Source organism: Trachemys scripta, chromosome 5 (assembly GCF_013100865.1).
Source record: "Trachemys scripta elegans isolate TJP31775 chromosome 5, CAS_Tse_1.0, whole genome shotgun sequence".
Lineage (NCBI taxonomy): Eukaryota > Metazoa > Chordata > Testudines > Emydidae > Trachemys > Trachemys scripta.
In genome coordinates, this window is record NC_048302.1 from 23,577,847 (window position 1) to 23,601,159 (window position 23,313).

General features: G+C 41.6%; 1 protein-coding gene across 7 annotated transcripts in view; it reads right to left on the reverse strand.

Moving 5' to 3' along the window:
* The window catches only part of AFF1 (AF4/FMR2 family member 1), a 170,827-nt gene that overhangs the window by 80,246 nt on the left and 67,268 nt on the right, over positions 1–23,313 (reverse strand). For all 7 annotated transcript variants that reach the window (XM_034770707.1, XM_034770708.1, XM_034770706.1 and 4 more), the window contains 2 exons: positions 15,019–15,139; positions 13,717–14,616 (listed from right to left, as the gene is read on the reverse strand). In XM_034770707.1, the coding sequence (XP_034626598.1) occupies positions 13,717–14,616; positions 15,019–15,139 (1,021 nt within the window). The remainder of the gene's footprint in view (positions 1–13,716; positions 14,617–15,018; positions 15,140–23,313) is intronic.

A 23,313-nucleotide genomic window follows, 5' to 3' on the forward strand; every position in this document is an offset into this window, starting at 1 on the left:
CCAGTAAACACCTTAAGTTGCTCTAGAAGAGGCAGCTTAACACCAAATCATGTTTGTGTGGTGCACTTACCTCTGTGAACATGTCTTACTGTCTTCCTACATGACAGGAGAGATTTCCTGTTTTCATACATTCCCTTGTCAACCCTAATCAGTGTCAATAGGTTAGTGTCTTTTGTGCTGGCGGCTGCAGTGGTAGCCCTGACAGGAAAGAACTTTTAATCTCTTCCCTTGCACTGAGCCATGAGAAGCCGAGAGCGCTCCCAGGCATAACTCCCTTGGCTCCTCTCCTAAAAACGCTCTCTCAAGTGCATGGTTGCTTAGCAATATTTGCCTTTCCCCTGTACATTTGAAATTGGCAACATCTGTCCCTTTGCACAAGTCAAAACTGCCAAAGGACCATGTGGAGAGATTTCAAACCTACGAATCAAGCTGGTTGAAGATGTATCATGTAAGACTTTATGGCTGCTCTGGTATTTTGTTATTATTTTATTGCCATCATGTATAAAACCTGTGGCTCTGTCTAGAGGAAAGGTACAGAGGAGAAAACCGTCCCGTCCAGTGGGAATCACCTGCTAAATCACATAACAAGTAGCTTTTTGTGTTTACATATTTACACCTGCATGCTTTGGCTCCAGGTTTTTTTTTTTAAATGTGGATTCACTATTTCACTGGAACTGGCATCAATTCTTCAGGATGAAATAAAGGGAATATAACATCTGTTTATGTTTTTACAAGCAGTCGCTTCTGCATTTTTATATATACCTGCCATTTAGCACATGAATTGACTTCATAGAGGTTTGTCAAGCACTTGCAGGAACAAGGCATCAATCCTGATTGCGGCCTCTGAGCACTACTGCAAAATAAATAGCAAACCTGACCAAATATATAAAAAGGGATGGAATTTTACAGTGAAGAGTAACACAGTAACATATGCTCTCATCACCTAGAAACAAAAGTGCCTGGGAAGATAGACATTATAAGAATACTTCCTTGTGTCTCAGTATTTTCGGGGTGGAGGAGGGAGAATATATTTCATACTTGACTGAATTTTACTTTGGCCCACCCTTACCCAACGCCAGTCATAGCCTTATTGTTTGACAGGCTCTGAACTGCATTTCTTTATGTATTTGTGCGTGGTGGGGAGGGGGAGAGAGAGGGTTGTTGGAGGTAGGTTCCCCTCCCCCAAGTGGGGGGAAGATTTAAGATGATTTAGAAGGCTCTGATTTAAATTTGAGGGGGGGGGGGTGTTTGTTTTTGGGTTTTTTATTAACCAGATGGAGCCAGACTAATAAAATGTAGTTAATAGGACGGAGTGCTGGCAAGAGGATGCCGTTCCATGTGAAGTATGTACAGGAAACAGTTGAAAAACAAAAAAACAACAACAACTAAAAGGCTCTTTTTTTGCAAAGTGGGTTTTTTTAAATCTACCACCAACCCCCTCTCCCGACACTCTCACACAAATTAATAGCATGATCCTACAAATACCGTGGTAAGTAGTCTCCGTGACATCAAGGAGACCACATATGATAGTAAGCATAAAACCTGATAATAACGTCTTAGAAGAATTTGGCCCTAAGTTTCTTTTTAACAAAAATTAGACAAACAATTAGTCCATATTATAATACGTATCAAGATGTTGTTTTTAAAATGAGCCGTGTGTTAGCTACAAGAGTACCAGAAGTCTAGTATCAGAGAGAGGAACTAAATCATAAATACGCAACATACATCATAATACTTATAACTTTTTCCTTTTTAAAAAATAGTTTCATTCCAGTTTTAGAAAATAGAATGCCACAATATAAAACCCTGTAGTAAAAATTCCATCTCTGCTGTTAATGGATGTTTATAATGGAAGTGCCGATGCATGAATAGCAAATACTGTGTTGTAAAAATCTAACAGTTATTCTTTTATCAATGGAAAAAATACTTTTGGGAGGGAATAGTAGTTTCTGTTACTTGGGAATCAATGGGATGGACCTTCTCATAAGTCTGAGCTTACTGTTCCCCTGCCAGTTGATGGTCACCCAATTGCATGGCCCACCTTGCAAAGGTGACATTTTCAACTGCCCCCTACTGGTTTGTTTAAAAAACAACCACCATCAGTTATATATTTAAAAATAAATAAACCCTCGTTTATAATTTTAATTGAGTATGTTTACCCTTCTTTTTTCTGTTTTACTTTAGATTAACATGGTGTAAGATACCACCGGCTTTGGGACTCAGCTGGAGAATGAATCCTGCAAGAACTTTTCAGAAAACACAAGTAGCTTGATCAATTAAGCTAGTGTTGCACAAAGGCAGAAGGTTTTCTCCCTCCCTTTGGCCCTGAAGAAGCCTTAGCTTTCTTTCAAACTAGCAATAATATTTCAAAAACCTGATCCATATAAAAATTTGTAAATATTTTTGCCAGAAGAAAGTCATTTTGAAATATCAGCTTTTCATGTAACAAACATACAGCATTCTTTGTCAAAAGTAATCTGGCAGTGATCTGTCCAATACTGAGTACCACATGGATGTTCGGGGGCGGTGCGGTAAATTTTGGTAACTGGGTTACAAATTTACAAAAAAAGGACCCTTGTCTTCCTTGCAGTTAAAAGGCCCAGAATGAGAGAGCTTGGAGGTGAGGTGTAGACAAGCAGTTGGGGACTACTTTCACCTCCTCCTCTTAGATGTCTGTTTTTACTTTTGAAACAGGGATATGCTGTCCTGTTGCTGGGTATTGTTTTGAGCTCATTAACATGCATATCGTCTGCCACCTCTTGCTGCTTTCAGTGTTTGCTTTGAAGTTGCCTTGTTGGAACACTTGACTATCATCTGTTTCTGGCCTTGCTCAGGCTTTCCTGCTGGTTTCTGTATTAATTTTTTTTTCTTCATGCTAGTCATATTCTGCATTAGCAGTAATTACATGAGCAATCTGAAATGCTTTTAGTTAGATATTGTAATGTGTTTCTGCTTCAAACCATGCTGTATAAAAATAACTGATCAAAACAGTTCTTATATTTCATCTCACTGTTTTCTTATTTGTGAGTACATATCACCTAAGATATCTTTTCATATACTGTTTTTTTACATTGAGAAGGTCTGTCTGAACTTCTTTGAAGTAAGTACATGGCCTTTTATTTCTGTTTGGTGGATATTCCTCACACCAGCCACCTTCACTTGATACAGACATGAATAGTAGCAAAACCTGAAGAGGATGTCCTACAGTCTCCACTGTTTGGAGAGAAGTCACCTACTACAGGACAGGCCCAACAAAGAACCTAACAGAACGCCACTAACTGTCACCTACAGCCCCCAACTAAAACCTCTCCAGCGCATCACCAAGGATCTACAACCTATCCTGAAGGATGATCCCTCACTCTCACAGACCTTGGGAGACAGGCCAGTCCTCGCTTACAGACAGCCCCGAAACCTGAAGCAAATACTCACTAACAATTACACACCACACAACAAAAACACTAACCCAGGAACCAATCCCTGCAACCAACTCTGTTGCCAATTCTGTCCACATATCTATTCTAGGGACACCATCATAGGGCACATCAGCCATACCATCAGGGGCTCATTCACCTGCACATCTATCAATGTGATATATGCCATCATGTGCCAGCAATGCCCCTCTGCCATATACACTGGCCAAACCAGACAGTCTCTACGCAAAAGAATAAATGGACACAAATAAAACATCAAGAATTGTAACGTTCAAAAACCAATAGGAGAGCATTTCAATCTCCCTGGACACTCAACAGACTTAAAAGTGGCAATTCTTCAACAAAAAAAAATTCAAAAACAGACTTCAATGAGAAACTGCAGAACTGGAATTAATTTGCAAACTGGACACCATCAAATTAGGCCTAACTAAAGACTGGGAGTGGATGGGTCACTACAAAAAGTAATTTTCCCACTGCTGATACTTGCACCTTCTTGTTAACTGTTGGAAATGGGCCACGTCCACCTTGACTGCATTGGCCTCATTAGCACTACAAAAGTAATCAACTGTTGAGAATAGGCCACTTCCACCTTAATCGAATTGGCCTCGTTAGCACTGACACCCCACCCCACTTGGTAAGGCAACTCCCATCTTTTCATATATATACTGTTTACTGTATTTTTCACTCCATGCATCTGATGATTTGGGTCTTAGCCCAGGAACGCTTATGCCCAAATAAATTTGTTAGTCTCTAAGGTGCCACAAGGACTCCTTGTTGTTTTTGCTGATACAGACTAACACGGCTACCACTCTGAAACCTGTTTGGAGAGTTTCCCATCTCCCATACAAATCGTTTATGGGATTTTTAGGTAGTCACCAGCAATATTATTAACTGTTCTCATTTTTCTGCAACTAAAGCCACTGCCATTTATGACAAAGAAAAAAGTACGTTATGCACATTTGTTTTTCAAAATTCTATAATGCAATTTAAACTGCAATACTGAATCAAGAGTGAAGGATGAAAATTTCCATCAGACTTCCATTTCCAAAACATATTTTTTCATATTTATTGTAAATCCCCAAAACAACCCATCATCTTCAAGATTTTGAAAAGGTATTTATTTTGGGTTGCAACTGCTCATGCTTCATCTTAGGTAAGAGGGAGATTTATACAAAAAGCTTCAAGTTAATTGACCAACCATTTTTTGAGTTATTACACTTCAGAACAATTGCTTTTTTTTGTTGTTGTTGTCCTCCCCAATTCGGGGGGGAAAAAGCAGTGTAAGCTCTTTCATCTACTCAATTAAAAATAAACTGCTTGTTGTAAAAAAGGTCAGTCGGGTCCAGTGCACACATTTGGATAGGATCACTTTGACAAAGTTTAGTTTCCAAATTAAAATGTTATTCAAGGTCAAGTAGTTAATGCTGGAACCTCCTCCGATCCCCCTGCCGGGATTATAACTTTAAGTAGCTTGGCAAACGTTCACGGAAGTTACAACTCCAGAGGCATGCCAAAGGAGGTCATCTACTGTGAGGCTTAGCAGTGTCATTAGAGTTACAGCCACTGCTGGAATAGCCAGAGATCTCAGAGAAGTTGAAGCTTAAGAAGTAGTGTGATTACATGAGAATCTTAGGGTGGGGTAGGCAACCTACGGCATGCGTGCCGAAGGCGGCACGCGAGCTTATTTTCAGTGGCGCTCACAATGCCCGGGTCCTGGCCACCGGTCTGTGGGGGCTCTGCATTTTAATTTAATTTTAAATGAAGCTTCTTAAACATTTTTAAAACCTTATTTACTTTACATACAACAATAGTTTAGTTATATATTATAGACTTACAGAAATAGACCTTCTAAAAATGTTAAAATGTATTACTGGCACGCAAAACCTGAAATTAGAGTGAACAAATGAAGTCTCAGCACAGCACTTCTGAAAGGATGCCAACCCCTGCCTTAGGGTATGTCTACACAGCTGCAGTGCTTTAACATGGCTGTGTAGTCGCGGCTCCAGCGCTGGGAGAGAGCTCTCCCAGTGCTGTAATAAAAACACCTCCATGAGGGGAATAGCTCCCAGCGCTGTAGCACTGTCTACACTGCCACTTTACAGAGCTGAAACTTGCATCACTCAGGGGTGTGTTCTTTCACTCCCCTGAGCGAAGAAAGTTTCAGCGCTGTAAGTGGCAGGGTAGACAAGGCCTTAGCTTTCATTTTAAAATTAAGTTTCTAGCCCTCGGTTGTGGAGAAAAACCTAGAAAATATGACCTGTCAGAATGCAAATAAAAAAAAATCCAAAATGTACTCTATTCCAAAATCTCATGATTTTTAGAGCACTCCTATGCTTTGGGCAGCTAACTCTGGATTTTGGAGAGTTTGGGGGCTGGCAGCACTGAAGTCCTGATATGGCAGTTAGTGTTTGGTAATGGTCTCTTTGTCTCTAGATACTTCTATCAGACTGCTCTCTGTGAGATTCAAGCACCTTCCTGGTGTTTCTAGAGATGTATTATAAAACAAGTCTAATTTGTTACACTTCCTGTATCTGATTGTCAGCATTTGAGACGTTGGAACATAGAGTGTATGCCTTTTATATGGTTATAGGTTTTTCAATATTACAATTTATATTGCTGCATTTTGAGTGTTTGGGGGGATACATTTAACAAAACAAACCCCAAAAGGGATTATTCAGATATGCAGCCTAAATTATCCTTTTTTAAATTTCTTCCTGTCAGTTCCAGTTATAGTCCCTTGTACCATGTTAAATAATTCATCTTCTCCTCCCTTCTAGGTTTTTACAGCCCTCAAATACTTATAATCTTTTTCGTATTCCCTATCCATAAATTGGATTCAAGATGGACTTCTACCAGATGCACAGGTTGCATCTACACCATCTACACAATTCCCTCTTGACCCCAACTGGTGTTGAACTCAACTGCCCTGCTAGCATGGGTACGGTCACATGAATTGAACACCTATTGTGCAGTTGACCCTTCCACAGCAGCACAACCAAGTTCAACACAAGTTGAGGAGCGTGAGGGAACCTTCTCCAACCCTCAGTGTCGAACAGTTAAAATCCTAGCATAGATACAGTGCCATTGTGCGGAATATTACCTTCCTGCTCCACATTATGATGCCTCTCCTGTATGCGACTCAAAACTGCAGCAGCTCTTTCGTCACAATGCTGCATTGCAACATTTGGAGAGGTTACTGCCTCTTCATCAGTTAAGGCTGCACCCAGCTTCCTCATGCAAGCTGGAAGTCAGTTCAAACTGGTTTTGAGTTACAGGTCCTTAAAAAAAATATTACCCAGATTTGACTTATATCTAACATTTCTGTCTCCCTCTAGTTCAAAAATTACTTACTATCCCTGCAAATTTTCCATATCATTAAGTCACCTTACTATTTTTGAAGAACACAGGTTGCAATTAATTATTTGTGGGGCCACTCCTGCTCAGATCGATATCTGTGGGAGCTTTTTGCCATTGACTTCAGTGGAAGCAGGCCCAAGCACCAGTGAGCAGTTACTCTCTAGTGGCTGACTACAGCTTAGAATGAAGAGAAAGTTTCGCCTGTAGCTAAGTGCTTACAGAGATCTGCTCTCTGTGCAATAGGGAAGTGCCCTTTGTTTCTGACCAGGATGACAGGATTCTGTGCAGACATGTTGTATATTAGGGAGAGGTGACTGCCTCTTCATAGTTTAGTTTCCAGCCTCAGCTCCATTAAAAGGCTGACTCTGAAAACTCAAAAGAAAAAATTCTCATGCTTTCACATAATTTAGGGCTTGGGTTTTGTAAGTGATGTGACACTGTTAGAGCAACTTTAACTGGTTTTAAAAGAAAGATTTTTGTTTTTGGAATCCTGTTTTATTTACAATATAATGCCATAATAGGGGCTTGATTCTACCACTCTCCCAAGGTGAATAAAAATCGATGGTTTAGGAAGGGGGGGGGAAATCTTTTTTCTTAAATTTAAATTAAATACAGGGTGTTTTGTTTTTTTTTTAAACAAGATTTAAAATAATGACGATTTATGTTAAGGCCTAAACTTACTATAATTTATTAAAATGTTTAAATTAAAATAAAAAATGTTAAGCAATACGTATTTGCGGCCGAAGTTTTAAAGGCAGTCAAACCACTGAACCGGTGGAAGGCATGGCTAAGTACCTGGAACCAGAGTTTGCTGAAGTGCTCAATTAACTTTTGATGGCAACTGCCTCTTCTCTCTGCACTGGCAGAATATTTTCTTCATTTCAATTTATTCAACTAGTTCAGTTCAAGGAATAGTTAATTGAAAGTTAAGAAACCACTTGAGAACTGAAAAAGCAGGAAACCTTGTTTTCCTCTTCCACTCTAAGAATAAAAGCTAAGTGTGAAAGGACAAGATCTACCAGTTCTAAAACCCCGAAAAACATGGTGACTAGAAACAAGCAGTTCAATTCACTAATCACAAATACTTCCTGTGTTTAATAAATCAGTTTTAAATCCAAAATATGTTTTGATAAACTTTCTTATGTATATACCACATTTCAGGTAATTTAACCAATACATTTTTTTTACAATGCTGTTTTTGTGCATTTTTAATTGAATTTGAATTTCTATCCCAACAGAGCTGGACACAAATCACCAAGAAAGAAACTAATCATCTTGTAAATAAGAAATGCATCATTCACCATTTTCTTCTAGTAAAAATTAAGCATCTGAAAAAATATAAATTAAGCTATATAATTGCTTAAATAAATGAGTATAGCTATAGCAAACCCACCTGGTTAGCAAAAAGAAGCAGCCAATTTATTGTAAAGGCTATAGTTAATTGTAAATCAACATGTTTTAATGGCTACTACCTAACAAGAATTACACTCTATGTAGGAAAATAAAAAGTAAAAATGCAAAACAAGATTAAAATTAAAGATTTGAATCCAAGTTTCCTGCTTGCTGATTTAAAAATCAATCCGCTTGGCACTGTCCTGCACCTTGTGCAATCATTTACACCTGTTCAGAGCACATTCTGATTTGTCAGTACATAACACCTACTTTGGGCTCTCTTTGATTACACAAGGTGCAAGGAAGTGGACATTCAGGGCAATAAATCTTTGGCTGTGCTCGTGCTTTCAAGCACACACTTCCCACTAAAAGAACAGGAGTACTTGTGGCACCTTAGAGACTAACAAATTTATTAGAGCATAAGCTTTCGTGGGCTACAACCCACTTCTTCGGATGCATATGGGTTGTAGCCCACGAAAGCTTATGCTCTAATAAATTTGTTAGTCTCTAAGGTGCCACAAGTACTCCTGTTCTTTTTGAGGATACAGACTAACACGGCTGCTACCCAGAAACACTTCCCACTGGATACCTGAGTTTAGGATTATCTCTTCAGACACTCCAAATCAAGACTTTCTTCTACATGTTAGTCACTACCACTGAATATGTGATGACTGAGTTTTGAAGAGGAACCCACTGGAAAGTTTGCAGAGGTGAATACGGCTAATGACTAATATTCTGGTCTGAGTAACGCCAATCTGAGTAATCCCAGCAGAGGCCATTTTGTTCACGTTGTACCTGCTGCTAAGCACAGGGTTATCAGGAAAAGTAAACAACATGTATGTGTTTTGGAAGCATGGCGAGAAAAGACAGCCCTGACAAGACTCCATTACAGCAGACACACAGAGAGCACCTCTCACATTCAGAAAACTCAGCCTGGAAAAAAACAAAAATAAAACAAAACCGTGGAGAGCAAAAACTATATATTTTGCCAATCCCTTTCCCCTTTGCAGTTGTTTAAGATTTATAGTCTCTCTCATAACCCAGCTTCACTACTGCTTGGGCCTGCAATAACGTCAATCCCATTTAAGACATTGCAGTCTGTTACTCTGGAAATTACTGTGATGGTGGTTCATGTTAGGCACTGACTTCCTTGTAGGAATAAAACGGGAAGGGAAGATGGGCTATTAGCGAGAGTGACCATAGTTAACCAAAAATTATGATCTAAACAGAGAACGTGAAATACTTGTAGGTGGCAAATACATTTCAGTTTCATTTATGGTCTATTTTTTAGAGTTTTCTCATAGTACAGTACCTAAGTGCCTCTTTTAAAAGGAAAAGATAAATTAAAGGGGAGAATTTGGGGAGGGGGAGGAAGAGCTGTGCAGTTTTCACTCACATACACTGTGGATTAATTCCCTTTACAGTGAAGCTGCTTGTCTAATTCAAACTCGAAGGCTTAACTTGTCAGTGTTGCAATGAGCAGAAGCTGTCAACAATTAATTCGCAGCTGCAGGTGACATGCAGGCCTTGGAAATTCAATTAGCTGAGAGCCATTTGGTAGAGGAAACCTCTCTTAAATGATGTCGAGAGACCATGGGAAAAAACTGGATTTGGATTGTGACTATCAAGCATAATTGGGGCTGATCAATTAAAAAAAAAATCATAAAAATGTGCCACAAATGGGCAGCAGACCAGAGGGGAGGGGGGATAAATCAAATTCCACCAGGTGCACAGTGCAGAATCCGCGTTTCAGCATTGTGTGAAAGCAGCAGAAGCAGAGACCCAGCAGTTCCTAGATTTTCATTTCCCATTCTCTGCTTCACTACAAACAAGGACATTTACAGTAGCTCTCCTGAAAAGGATGACTAACCTCTGTATCCAGTCAAAAGCTTTTAGCCTTACATCACAGCACTTCAGGTGGAAGTTTTGTTTAAAGAGACACTACGGCTATGGCTGCACTACGCAGATTTTAGCGACACGGCTGTGCCCCTACAGCCATACCGCTAAAAGCCGCGCAGTGTAGCTACTGTTTGTCGGCAAGAGAGAGCTCGCCTGCCAACAAAAAACTTCCAGCTCCCAAGAGCGGCAGCAGCTTTGTCGGCAGGAGAGCGCTCCTGCTGGCAAAGTGCTGTTCACACTGGCGCTTTACATCGGTTAAACTTTTGTCGTTCGGGGGTATGTTTTTTTTTAACACCTCTGAACAACAAAAGTTTTGCCGACAAAGTGCCAGTATAGATGTATACTCTTTAATTGGTGGAGTTAGGGTATCTAGAGAGCTTCTAAGGAATGCAATCCCACTGTTTGTTTCCACTGCTCGAGTCTCTAGGCCTAACTAGTGAAAGGATATGGTTCCTTTTATCAAGGAAAAATCATTCTAAAATTAAATTGTAATGAGTAGGCTGGAACAACAAGCTCTCTTTATGATCTAAAAGTCATGCTTCTTTTACTAGGCTGAACAGAACCATCATCCCAAATGCACACATCCGCCACAGCTTTTCATAGAGGTTACAAATTGAAGACAGTTACACTATTTGATGGTCTGAGTCATTCAGCATATTCAGAAGCGAAGTGTTTCAGTATCAGATTACGAAATATGGCTAGAAACATAATTGGAGATGAAGTCTTATTCTTATGGAGCCAATTTCTGGAATACATTCTATTCCGCTTTCAGTGTGCATACACATCGCTATCGCTCCAGTGTTACTTCCAAGCTACCATATACAATATTGCTGCTCTCTGGCAGGCCAGGCCCACTGTCACAATGTGTATTTGGACCAGCAGAGTCTCTTTTTCTTCTCAGGTTCCCAGAGGAAGCCGAAAAGGAAGCAGAATTTCATCTAACATATACTGTCATTGGCCCACCGCATCTCAGACATGAGAGATGTAAGAGGCTAGAAAGTAAAAGAAAGACTGGAGACTAAACTAAGAGAAATGTAAACAAAGTGCAAAGGGACAAAATAAACAAACAAACAAACAAAAAACAACAATCAACGAAGGCTGGGAGGAGAAGAGAGATGTGCCATTTGAGAGAAATATAGGGAAAACAAGCACTTCCAAAATTCATGGCTACATAAAGTGCCAACATTTAAAATTACAAGAAACCCACTGCTCCCCCAAAACCATGATGTGAAGAAACTGAAATTAAGATAATACTCTGCTTTACTTCTCACCCTGCAGTAAGAAATTTGGTTAGATGAAACATGAAACCCTGACCATTTTGCATTGCTTATTTTAAGACAAGATTTGCAGTATGGGAAATTCATTGCTTAAAAGAAAACAAGCAATCTTGGACCTGAGTGCCTTTTCACTACTGCTCATTAGTATCTATCAGTTTCCTCTAATTTTCCCACAAGAAAAGAGCTTAGATCACACCACATACTCAACAAAACATCCTACAACAGCCCTTTCCATCAAAGCCAGGCCCCAATCATCCTTTCCCCTCTTGCTACAAAATGCATTTGAAAAATAACACCTCAGTTCTCTATTGTCAAACTGCCCTTCAGACAATATTGTGAGATAATTACCCTCTGGAGCATGTGTTAGGACACTCTCAGAGCCAATGGCTACTTACAACAAAGCTACCAAACATCCACCAGACACCCAAAACACCCACACTCCCAGCTCATCTTTCCTGGGCTGTGGGTCAGGGAGTAAATATGTGAATCTTCCCAGCAGAGTATCATTCTCATGATAAAATAGTTTTACAAAGATATTATAATACATATTAAACAAAACAGACATAACAAAGGGGTTTTTTCTCATTTAGAAACCCTTGTTGCCAATGACAGCTTCGAATACAACTTCATCCACAGCACTTTCAAGAAACCCAAGACTTTTGTGGCTCAGGCAAAGGAGCCAAAATATACGTGACATATCAACCACACTTTCATGCAGTCAGCAAAAACAGATTCAGGGAACGAGGAAGGAGACAACCTTTTCTGTGCAAAACAACAGTTAGAAAAATGAAGAGAAGAAAAAGAAAAGCAAATTTCCCTCCTCCCTGTTTTTCAACTTCTGATTAAAAAAAATTAAAATATAACATTGCCACTCCTTTGTTATGAGCTTCCTTTCATGGGAAGCATGCAAAATCCTCACTTGTTTCCATATAAACCCTGTTGCCTGGGGCAAAGGAGACCAGGTAATTAGTAGTGCAGCAGCCTTAACTTATGAATTATTCTGTTTTGCAGGCATTTAGCCCATTTTCAACATTGCTGTATCTTATATGGTTGAAATGTATCATTCCGGAAAAGAGTTACTGGTTAAAAGGAGCAAGAAGGCAGTGAGAATGAAAACAGGCCAGTTTAAATATTGAATCCAACTGCAAGTTTTCCAAGCCCAATAAAATGGCTTACTAAGAAAAGATGAGGAAGGGAGTATTTGCATCAGAAGAGAACCAAAAAAAAGCGTTAGAAAATGAGAGGCGAGCAGATAATCTGAAGAGCTTTTTGTTTACATTAATCCATCCTTGGAAATATATGGTTGAGATTTTCAAAATTGGCTTAGAGGAACTGAGTATTCTAATCACATAGACGGCTTTGGAAATGTCAGCTTACACATTTAGTTAATAAAATACAGATAGTCAAATAACTGGTTAGTCAGTTTTCGTTTCTGTAGTGGAGGACGTAAACAACTCTTTTCCCTCCCCTTCAGCACCCACCTGGGACACAGGCCATCTCCAATGTAGAGACTCGAGAAATATGGTCATCACCTCACCTCGTGGGAGCATGATTTTTCACCTGCCTTTACCACAAAAAGTAACTGCAGCAGCATCCCCCCAATTCTGAGGTTTAAGGAACTGAAAACCTCCTCCAAATCAGTGAATACCTCTTAAAAACAAGTCACTAAGGCAGTGGCTTTCAAACTTTTTTTTACTGGTGACCCCTTTCACATAGCAAGCCTCTGAGTGTGACCTTCCCTAATAAATTAAAAACACTCTTAATATATTTAACACCATTATAAATGCTGGAGGCAAAGAAGGGTTTGGAGTGGAGGCCGACAGCTCAGGACCCCCCCATGTAATAACCTCACGACCCCCTGAGGGGTCCCGACCCCCAGTTTGAGAACCCCTGCACTAAGGCAATGGTTACATTACAGTTTAAGTTATGTCGCTGAGGGATGTGAATTAGCCACCCCGCTTAGCAACATAATTTATGCCAACTTAAGCACCGGTGTGAACGGCACTATGTCAGCGGGACAGCTTCTCACCCCAACATAGCCGCTGCTGCTGGGGGCGGGGAGGGGGAGAGAGGGAGGCGCTAGAGTAATTAAGCCGATTAGAGCATTGGTGCAGCTGTGCTGCTGTAAGCTCCCTAGTGTGGCCATAGTCTAAGAGGTATATAAAAGCAATGTGCCACCTTTTCCCCACCCAGCTACAGGGCGCTCTCAAACCTCAGATCTCACACCACATCACAAAAAGCGCATAACAATCAACCCTTCCAGCAGCTCCTTTCCCTCCAGGCTCTGCTCCCTTAAATGTTCAGTTTAAGTCATTCTACTGGCAGCTCCTGCTCAGAAAGAGAACAGCAATTTCACTCACCTCAATGGGCTCAGAAGGTATTTTCAATTTGGATAGTTTGGCCTTGGCATTTGCTTTTAAATCTGCTATTTTCCCATAGGGTTGTCCAGGGTATTCCTCCGGAAGTGGCTTGAGCTCCGGTGACTCATTTGGCGCCTGATCTTGGCCATCCATTGGTCTGACATACGCAGTAGGTTTCTGCTGCATTGCACTGTTTTTGGGCGGCAAGGCTGGAGGAAATGTCTGAGAAGATGGTTGGGCCAGATTAATGGCTGAACTGTCCCGAGTTTCATTATCATGCAATCCTGCCACGAAGTCCTGAGGCGATTTCATTGGATTGTAAGTCTGCCCATGACTTTTGTTGTTGTTCTGTGACCTGGAATGGATATGCTGACTGGAATGTAGAGGTGACAGGGGTGCCAGTGGAGAAGACAAAGAGGACAGTAAGGGAGAAAGCTCTGAGAGGGTGGCTTGCAGTTCAGCAGCACCATTTTCATCAACACGTCTATCATTTTTCTTGTGGCGACCACCACGATGGCTTTCCTGACCACTGCGTCTCTGTTCTGGACCTTGGCTCTGACCACTGGACAAGCTGTGGCTTTTGGTGTGCAAACTTGCAGCTGGTTCCATTCTTGCTTGTGTCTTTGGGTAGCGGATGGAGTTACTAGCAGAGGGGGGAGCCAAACCGGGGGGTCCCATGGCCTGGTGGCGGGTGCTGTGCTGGAATGAGGTTGGTAATGTACTGCTGGTCTTTTCAGGAAAGAACGGGCGATCAGGCTTTCCCTGATGGATCAGAGGAACAATGCTCTTCGGTATCCCTATGAGATTCTGATGGGACTTGGTGCTGATTAGCTCCTTCACCTCTTCATAATTACCCAGCATGTTCTGAATTCGGCTGGACAATTCATCTTCTTTGTTAGTCTGGAACAGGAAAGTAGAGAAGGGAAAATACAAGCGTTAGAAAAAGATAACCAAGATCCAGGTTCAAGAAAACGCATATTAATAAGTGGCTTACTGTCAGTAGAAACAGCTTCATCACAATTTTAGGGTACAGTTATGCATGCTTTACTTTCCCTAGGTAGCACTTACTCATGCCTGCAGTCTCCCTGCCATGAAAGGAATTGCTTGCACGAGTGTTAAACAACGTGAGTAAAGGGTGCAATCAGGACTTTAGCAGCGAAACACCTGGGGGTTGCATGTGCACATTTCAGGGGCTGCGATGCTTACTGAGAAGGTTCTACTGTACATGTAGACATGTTATAGTGCACATGAAGGTCACATCTCCTTCCCCCTCCTCTCTGCAACATGATACATTATCAATACCTTGTAAGGTTCTGCAAAGAGGGGGGCATTTTCCGGGTATGTCTCTCTCTCCTGAAGAGCTTCCTGATTCCGTCTCTCTCTCTCTCTGATCCGGAGCAAATTTCTATCCTCATTGTATAAGCTTTTGGAGAGAGAAGGAAAAAAGATTCGTTAGCATTTTACTTCCACCTAGCGCTGTCGAAACAAGGATCTGTGCTGTGCAAAAGCCATTTCCTCAGCTAACACAACACACTTCCAACAAACCAACTGAGTTTAAAATCATAAAACCTATTGGATAATTGGACTGATGTATCAGTCACATAAGGCAGTCGGCACATGGCATGGGAAGAGCTCACACAGCAGATGTGTCAGTGTGCAGGCTACGCTGAAGAGTTTTATTCCTGACATCATACACGAAGGAGAGCAAACGGATTAATAACTTTATAAAGATGCTCCGCTAGAGGAGAAGTCAGCAAGGTTTCTGACCGCAGAGCTGTCATTCAAATTCAGAGGCAACGGTCTACGTGAGAATTGAAACACTGCATACAACATTCTCTTGACTAGGTGTACATTTTAAATTAAATGCTTTATTTTCAATTATTTTGCAAGCTGTTTATTTGGGAGGCCACGTAGTCTGATGAAAGGATTCAAGCAAGAGGGTCTAAGAATCAAGAGAACACTGACTAGAGCCACTCGCAAACAAGCAGAGATAACAGGGAAGTTCCTTGACCTCCTTGTGCCTACATCAATTCAGCTATAGAACCGTGACACATCCACAGAGGCCTGTCTTTGCATAAACAACAAGGAGTCTGGTGGCACCTTAAAAGACTAACAGATTTATTGGGGCATAAGCTTTCGTGGGTAAAAAACCCACTTCTTCAGATGCATGGAGTGAAAATTACAGATGTAGACATTATTATACTGACACATGAAGAGAAGGGAGTTACCTTACAAGCGGAGAACCAGTGTTGACAGGGCCAATTCAATCAGGGTGGATGTAGTCCACTCCCAAATAATTGATGAGGAGGTGTCAATTCCAGGAGAGGGAAAGTTGTTTTTGTAGTGAGCCAGCCACTCCCAGACCCTATTCAAGCCCAAATTAATGGTGTTAAATTTGCAAATGAATTTTAGTTCTGCCGTTTCTTTTTGAAGTCTGTTTTTGAAGTTTTTTTGTTGAAAGATGGCTACTTTAAAATCTGCTATAGAATGTTCAGGAAGATTGAAGTATTTGCCTACTGGCTTTTGTATGTTACCATTCCTGATGTCCGATTTGTATCCATTTATTCTTTTACATAGGGATTGTCCGGTTTGGCCAATGTACATGGCAGAGGGGCATTGCTGGCACATGATGGCATATATAACATTAGTAGATGTGCAGATGAATGAGCCCCTGATGGTGTGGCTGATGTGGTTGGGTCCTCTGATGATGTCACTAGAGTTGATATGGGGACAGAATAGCCAACAAGGTTTGTTACAGGGATTGGTTCCTGGGTTAGTGTGGTGAGTATTTGCTTCAGGTTGGGGGGCTGTCTGTAAGCAAGGACTGGCCTGCCTCCCAAGGTCTGTGAGAGTGAGGGATCATTTTCCAGGATTGGTTGTAGATTGTTGATGATGTGCTGGAGAGGTTTTAGGTGGGGGCTGTATGTGATAGCCAGTGGTGTTCTGTGAGTTTTTTTACCCATGAAAACTTATGCCCAAATAAATCTGTTTGTCTTTAAGGTGCCACCAGACTCCTTGTTGTTTTTGTGGATACAGACTAACACAGCTGCCTCTCTGATACTTGTCTTGGCATAGGAGTCAGTTAGTTCACTCATGAAGGATTTAGGATAGTTTCTCAATTCTGTACTAGTCCATGACACATTTTAACGTACAAATGTGATGACAAAACACTATTTGATTGTAAAGATCATATTTTGCTCTAATGGTTCACCCAGCAATCTGTCCACTGCTGGCAGGGTATCTGGGACTTTGTTCAACTTTTGGGATATGATGCTATCCAAAGGCAAACTTCCAGATAAATGAGTACAGCCAGTATATACATATGACATTAAGGAAAATTAATGTGTTAAGTGTTAGCCATATGCAAATTTAAAAAAAATTAATCTTTATTATTCCTTATTTTTTTCCAAATGTAGTAAAGCACGAATTCCCAATGAGTAGTACACATATGCCAGATTTAAAAAGCTCACAGTCAATTACAAAAAAAAAAATTCAGAAACCTCTTTATGAAACATGTTCATGTACTATTGCTCCAGGTAACATGTAGCTGAAATAGTAAGGTTTTTTCAGTTTGTTTACTTTGTGTACTTAACAGCACTTTGTGTGTAGTAAGTTTCACTTATTCCTGTGTATAGTCAGTTAGCTAGTCAGTTTCTCAAAGTGATTTTGTTATTGTTTTGGAAGGGGAGGGAGGAAGAGAGTTCACACAGCAAATAAGGTGGAGGGGTTTTGTTGAGGTGGGTTGTTTTTTTTCCCATCTTTTGTTTTTTAAATAGAAAAGTGTGATTGTAAAAGTCACAAATATTGACACAGGGAATCTGGGCCAAATTTGGTACCTGAAACTATGTTTGTCTCCTTTAAAAAAAAAAAACAAAAAAAAAAGTAAGATTTAAAGTTGACAATGAACCTTAAAGTTTCAAGAATGCTGCTATTTGAATTATTTGGAAAGGCTGTTTTGTTTTGTTTTTTAAAGCATGAAACAGCATTTTCCTCACATTCTAGTAAGTAAAATGGTTTAATATATTTCCTCTGAAAACTTTGCAAGAGTCACTTCACGGCTGAGAATAAACATGGAAAAGGTCAGGCCAAAAGGCTGTTTTCGGAAAAAGTTAATAACATGAACATCAGATCTGACAATGGACGGGCCTCCCACTCTTAACTACAACTCTTAACTACAGAGTCTCTTTCACAATACTGTGCATCTGTATAATGTGAGACAGGTCCTCTATTGGGGGCACCAAATAATTCCTTGGCAGGAAAACAGAATCCAATATATCTTTTTCACTCTGGTTTAGGGTGACCAGGTGTCTGGAACACCTGGTCGAAAAGGGATCCTGCCTGGCCATCCCTCCACATAGGAGGTAGGAGCGGGGGGGGGGGGGGGGGGGGACATGCCACTGCTTCCCCGCTCCACGCCCCATCCCCTGCCCCAGACCTGATCCCCCTCCCGCCCTCCGAACCTCTCAGTCTCAGCCCGGAGCACCCTCCTACACCCCAAACCCCTCACCTCCAGCCCTACCCCAGAACCTTCACAGCCCCCACCCCAACCCCAGCCTAGAGCCCCCTCCTGCACTCTGAACTCTTTATTTCTGTCCAGAGCCCTCATCCCCTCCCACACCTCAGCTCCATGAGCCAGCCCGGATAAAATGAGCGAGTGAGGGAGGGTGGGGAGAGCGAGCGGGGATGGAGTGAGAAGGGGCAGGGCCAGGTTGTTCAGTTTTATGCGAGTAGAAAGTTTGCAACACTACTCTGGTCAAGGTATTAAAAAAACAGATGCTTAAAGCCTTGTTTTAAAAAACATTCGGCAACCTGTATCTCCCTTTCAAGTCAGGATTAATACTGGGCGCTCAGTATTTTTTAAACCAGACTCCTTAACCCAGTGTCTAAATATGGATTTAGGAGCCTACCTTTAGATGCCTATTTTTTTTTTTTTTTTTTTTTTTTAAGAGTCTTTGCCTACAATCCTAAAGTAGGCAGGGTGCTTGTATGTTTTTAGACTAAAGTTCTGAACCCCTATTTAACCCCTCGTCTGCTGACCACAATATTGTTAACTACCATGACACCATAGCGTATGCTGGTAATAAATCTCAGAGTAGCAGCCGTGTTAGTCGGTATCCGCAAAAAGAACAGGAGTACTTGTGGCACCTTAGAGACTAACAAATTTATTAGAGCATAAGCTTTCGTGGACTACAACCCACTTCTTCGGATGCATATTGAGGAGATATATATACACACATACAGAGAGCATGAACAACTCCCACCTGTTCATGCTCTCTGTATGTGTGTATATATATCTCCTCAATATATGTTTCACTCTATATGCATCCGAAGAAGTGGGTTGTAGCCCACGAAAGCTTATGCTCTAATAAATTTGTTAGTCTCTAAGGTGCCACAAGTACTCCTGTTCTTTTTGCTGGTAATAAACTCTCTAGAAGGCTAGACAGCCTGGGGGAGCTGAAAACATTTTCTGTCACCTAGCCAGCCAAGCTATAAACATCATGTTAGACAACTTGAGAACATACTGTTCTTTTTTTCATTTTAAGTGAGGAAACAGAAATATTTTCCAGCTAGAGAAAGGGATTTACATTTTGAACTTCAATTTCAATTACCCTCTCTCTTTCTCTCTCTCTTTTCAGAGAGATATGCTCTAGAAATTATTTTGTGGAAGTTCTGTGGCCTGTGATATACTGGAGGTCAGACTAGATGATCATAATGCCTTCTGGACTTGGAGTCTGTACGTGTAAATTGCAGTCACATCCTGAAGTGTTATTTACTTTTGTTCCAACTTCCATCATTACAAAGAGATGTAGGTGAAACCAAGGGTGTGGAACTCTTCCCATCTCACACCAATATCGTATTTCCCTCACTGTTCCCATAAGTATAAGCTCACTTTCCCAGTCACATTGTGCAAGAATTGATAGAAGACCCTTCATCATTCATTGGGCATTTGAGGAACGAGCATGAAATAGAAAATTCATCAGCTTCCTCACTTGGGACCAGATTTAGCTTCTTTGACTGTAAGTGGGGGAAACGCTTAAAAAAGACCAAGATTTCCCTTCCCATTTTGTTGTGATCTGCATGCACTGACAGTCCATGGGGAAGTCATGAAAACCCAGACTGCCCTTGTAGATGTATTCAATTCTGAGTATTTTTAAAAAAAATTAACACCATAATGATTTTTTTATTTTACAATTATGGGTGAACTAATTCTCATGAAGGGAGTGACAGCACAGGCTAGAGCAAAGTGCATGCAGGTGTTGTGAAAGCTTTCCTTACATTGTTAATTAGAGATAATGCAACATCTTTCCAGCTCCAGACCTAGGCCTCTCCTGCGAGCGGCCACTGAGCTGACACAACTTTATGTGGAAGGAATAGATCATGCCAAGCAAACACTGTTTAAAATATTAATCTAAATAACATGAGAAAAAAAAATCAACCTATCAGCCAAATCTTGGTTTATCTTAAGGATAACAGATTTTTATTTGCTTGCTTGCTTCCAAGAGAATAAAGTATAAAAATACAGAGGCAAAAACCAAAACCATTTAAAGAATGCTGTCAACATTATTAGATTTAGAATAAACCACCCCTTCCTTACACAGACCCCTCCCTAACATTTTAAAAAAAAACCTCAATTACTCTTGATTTAAAGAGGGGGCCATTTGAAAATTAAAAAGGTATTATGCACCATTATCCAGGATGAGAAATAGCCATTGCTCAAAATGGAGCAAGTGTAAGACGTGCATTTGAAACATTTTGGGATATTTAGTTGATAAAAATAATTGCTAGAAGTAAATAAGAGTTTTAAAGACACACATATTGTCCTCTACGAACACGTATATGGACAGGAATAGGATGGTTATGAAATGTCAGGGGAGGATGGTGTTATGTAAGAATTCTGATGATGTTTTACGGGATCCTCGATTTCTCTCCCAACCAACTCTTTCAACTAGTATATGCCAGCAATTAACACACTAACTCAGGGGTAGGCAACCTATGGCACACATGCCAAAGGCGGCACGCGAGATGATTTTCAGTGGCTCTCACACTGCCCAGGTCCTGGCCACCGGTCCAGGGGACTCTGCATTTTAATTTAATTTTAAATGAAGCTTCTTAAACATTTTAAAAACCGTATTTACTTTACATACAACAATAGTTTAGTTATATATAGTTTTAGAGACCTTCTAAAAACATTAAAATGTATTACTGGCATGTGAAACCTCAAATTAGAGTGACTAAATGAAGACTCGGCACACCACTTCTGAAAGGCTGCTGACCCCTGCACTAACCACTTGGTAATCCATGAAAGTATGTTTAACAAGGGATGAAGATTTAAGATGTGTATTCTTTACTGCAGGTGCTCTTCTGACTCAAGGATCTATGAACCCTTGGTTAATGAGAAGCTGGCATGATAGATGTAACAATTTTCTGCAATATCCCTGACAAACTTCATGGAATTAAATTGAAGTATCTTTGGAGTCCATTGTACTAAATGCAAATGTATTCCTGTGGGCCTGGACTGCATGTAACCTATTGTGGGAAGATGAGATCTGAACCCTGGGAGGGGTTATGAATTCCAAAGGACCATAATGAACAATGTGCCAGATAAGAATGGACTTTTGGGACAAACAGTATCAAGTGGTTTGCCTGGGGAATGTCTAGGGGGAGGTGAATGCAAATTCCCTACCTCTGATTATGCAAAAACTGGCCTTTTGAAGCTACGCCCTGAGGAGAGAACCACTGGCTATTGATTACCTGTTCCTAGAGTCTCAAGATCAAAGGCCCAAGCTGTATAAAGGAAAGACTGAACTATGGATGGGTGGGATAGTTTTGAGCTAAGGCGGTTATGAACTTGTGACCATAGAAAAACCTCTTTTTGTGGGGTATGGAGGACTGACTCCTACCAGAGCCCTTGTTGGCACTGGGGGTGATCTCTGGTAAGCTTATCATCATGCATGTAGATTCCTTTATTATTTTAATATGTTTTCTCTGTAATGCTTTCCTTTAAAAATAAATCCACTTCTTAGAAAGCGCAGATGCTGACCTATTTCAGTGGTCTGGGTTGCCGGCAATATCGCAGTATAGGTAGGGCATTATGCAGCCTGGAAAATCCACAGTCAGGAGAGAGAGACACACACACAGGTCTCTACCCAAGAGAGGTGACAGCTGAGGAGCGGGAAGCCTAGAGTTGGAGCCCTTGAGGGACCACAGAGGGAAAACACAGGTGCAACTGCCCTAACTGTGAGAGCTGGCATCTTGCCATCCCTCCAGGCAGCTTTGACAGTCATCTGTAAAGACCCAAATAACTTCTTGCTTGCTTACTTTTTAGAAGTAAACTAAACTCTCTGTCTTTTCAGTCTCTTTGCATTAGTTATGTTCTCAACTGGACAATGTCTGCCTGTAATGTTTTGGATGGCTTCAGTTAACATCCTGGGTATTTTTTCCACATGCAAAATGAGCCAGTTTTCCTTTAGGGAAAACACACGGTGAGACAACCTTATTACATTTTAATGGATTGCATCTTTGTGCAAACAGAGATGTCGTGTACTGTCAGTGAAAACCTGGGTTCTGCATGCGTCTGCTCTGTGAGTGGGCCTGGCTAGGGGGACAACAGGCACATGTTATAGCTAGAGAGCCAGCAGGTTGTTCTGATTATTCTGCTACGAAAGAGAGTGTATATACATGTCTGAACAAATGCTCACACGTGTGCGCGCACACACAAAACATCTTTAGCAATAAACTAAAGTTGAAGAGCGTTAGTTCTAATCTATGAACATATAAAATTGTGATTTTTATTGATCTTAGGTACATATAAATCGGGGTGGGCAAACTACAGCCCGCAGGCCAGATCCGGCCAGCCAGCCAATTTAATTTGGCCCTCCAGCTCCTGCTGGGGAGCGGGGTCTGGGGTTTGCCCCACTCCTGCACTCCAGCCGGGGAGCAGGGTCAGGGACTGCTCCGCGCGCACACGCACGTGCCGAGGATCCCGGAAGCAGCGGCATGTCCCCACTCTGGCTCCTCCTATGCAGCTCCTGGCCAATTGGAGCTGCGGGGGCAGCGCCTGCAGACGGGCAGCGCGCAGAGCCACCTGGCCACACCTCCACGTAGGAGACGGGGGGGGGGACGTGCTGCTGCTTCCGGGAGCTGCTTGAGGTAAGTGCTGCCTCAAGCCTGCACCCCTCAGCCCCTCCCACGCCGCAACCCCAATCCCATCCCATCCTCCGAACCCCTCAATCCCAGCCCAGAGCACCTCCTACACCACAAACCCCTCATCCCCAGCCCCAACCCAGAGCTCACACCTCCAGATGGTGGGCCCCACTCCCACAACCTAACCCCCTGCCCCAGCCCAGAACCCCCTCCCACACCCTGAACTCCTCATTTCTGGCCTCACCCCAGAGCCCGCACCCTGACACAGAGCCCTCACCCCCTCCTGCACCCCAACCCCAATTTTGTGTGCATTCATGGCCTGCCATACAGTTTCCATACCCAGATGTGGCTGCCCTTGGGCCAAAAAGTTTGCCTACCCCGATGTAGATGAACCTCAAGCAGAGCACAGGAGAATCCTGGTTTGTATACTGTTGGGCAATTCAGAGGGCCTGT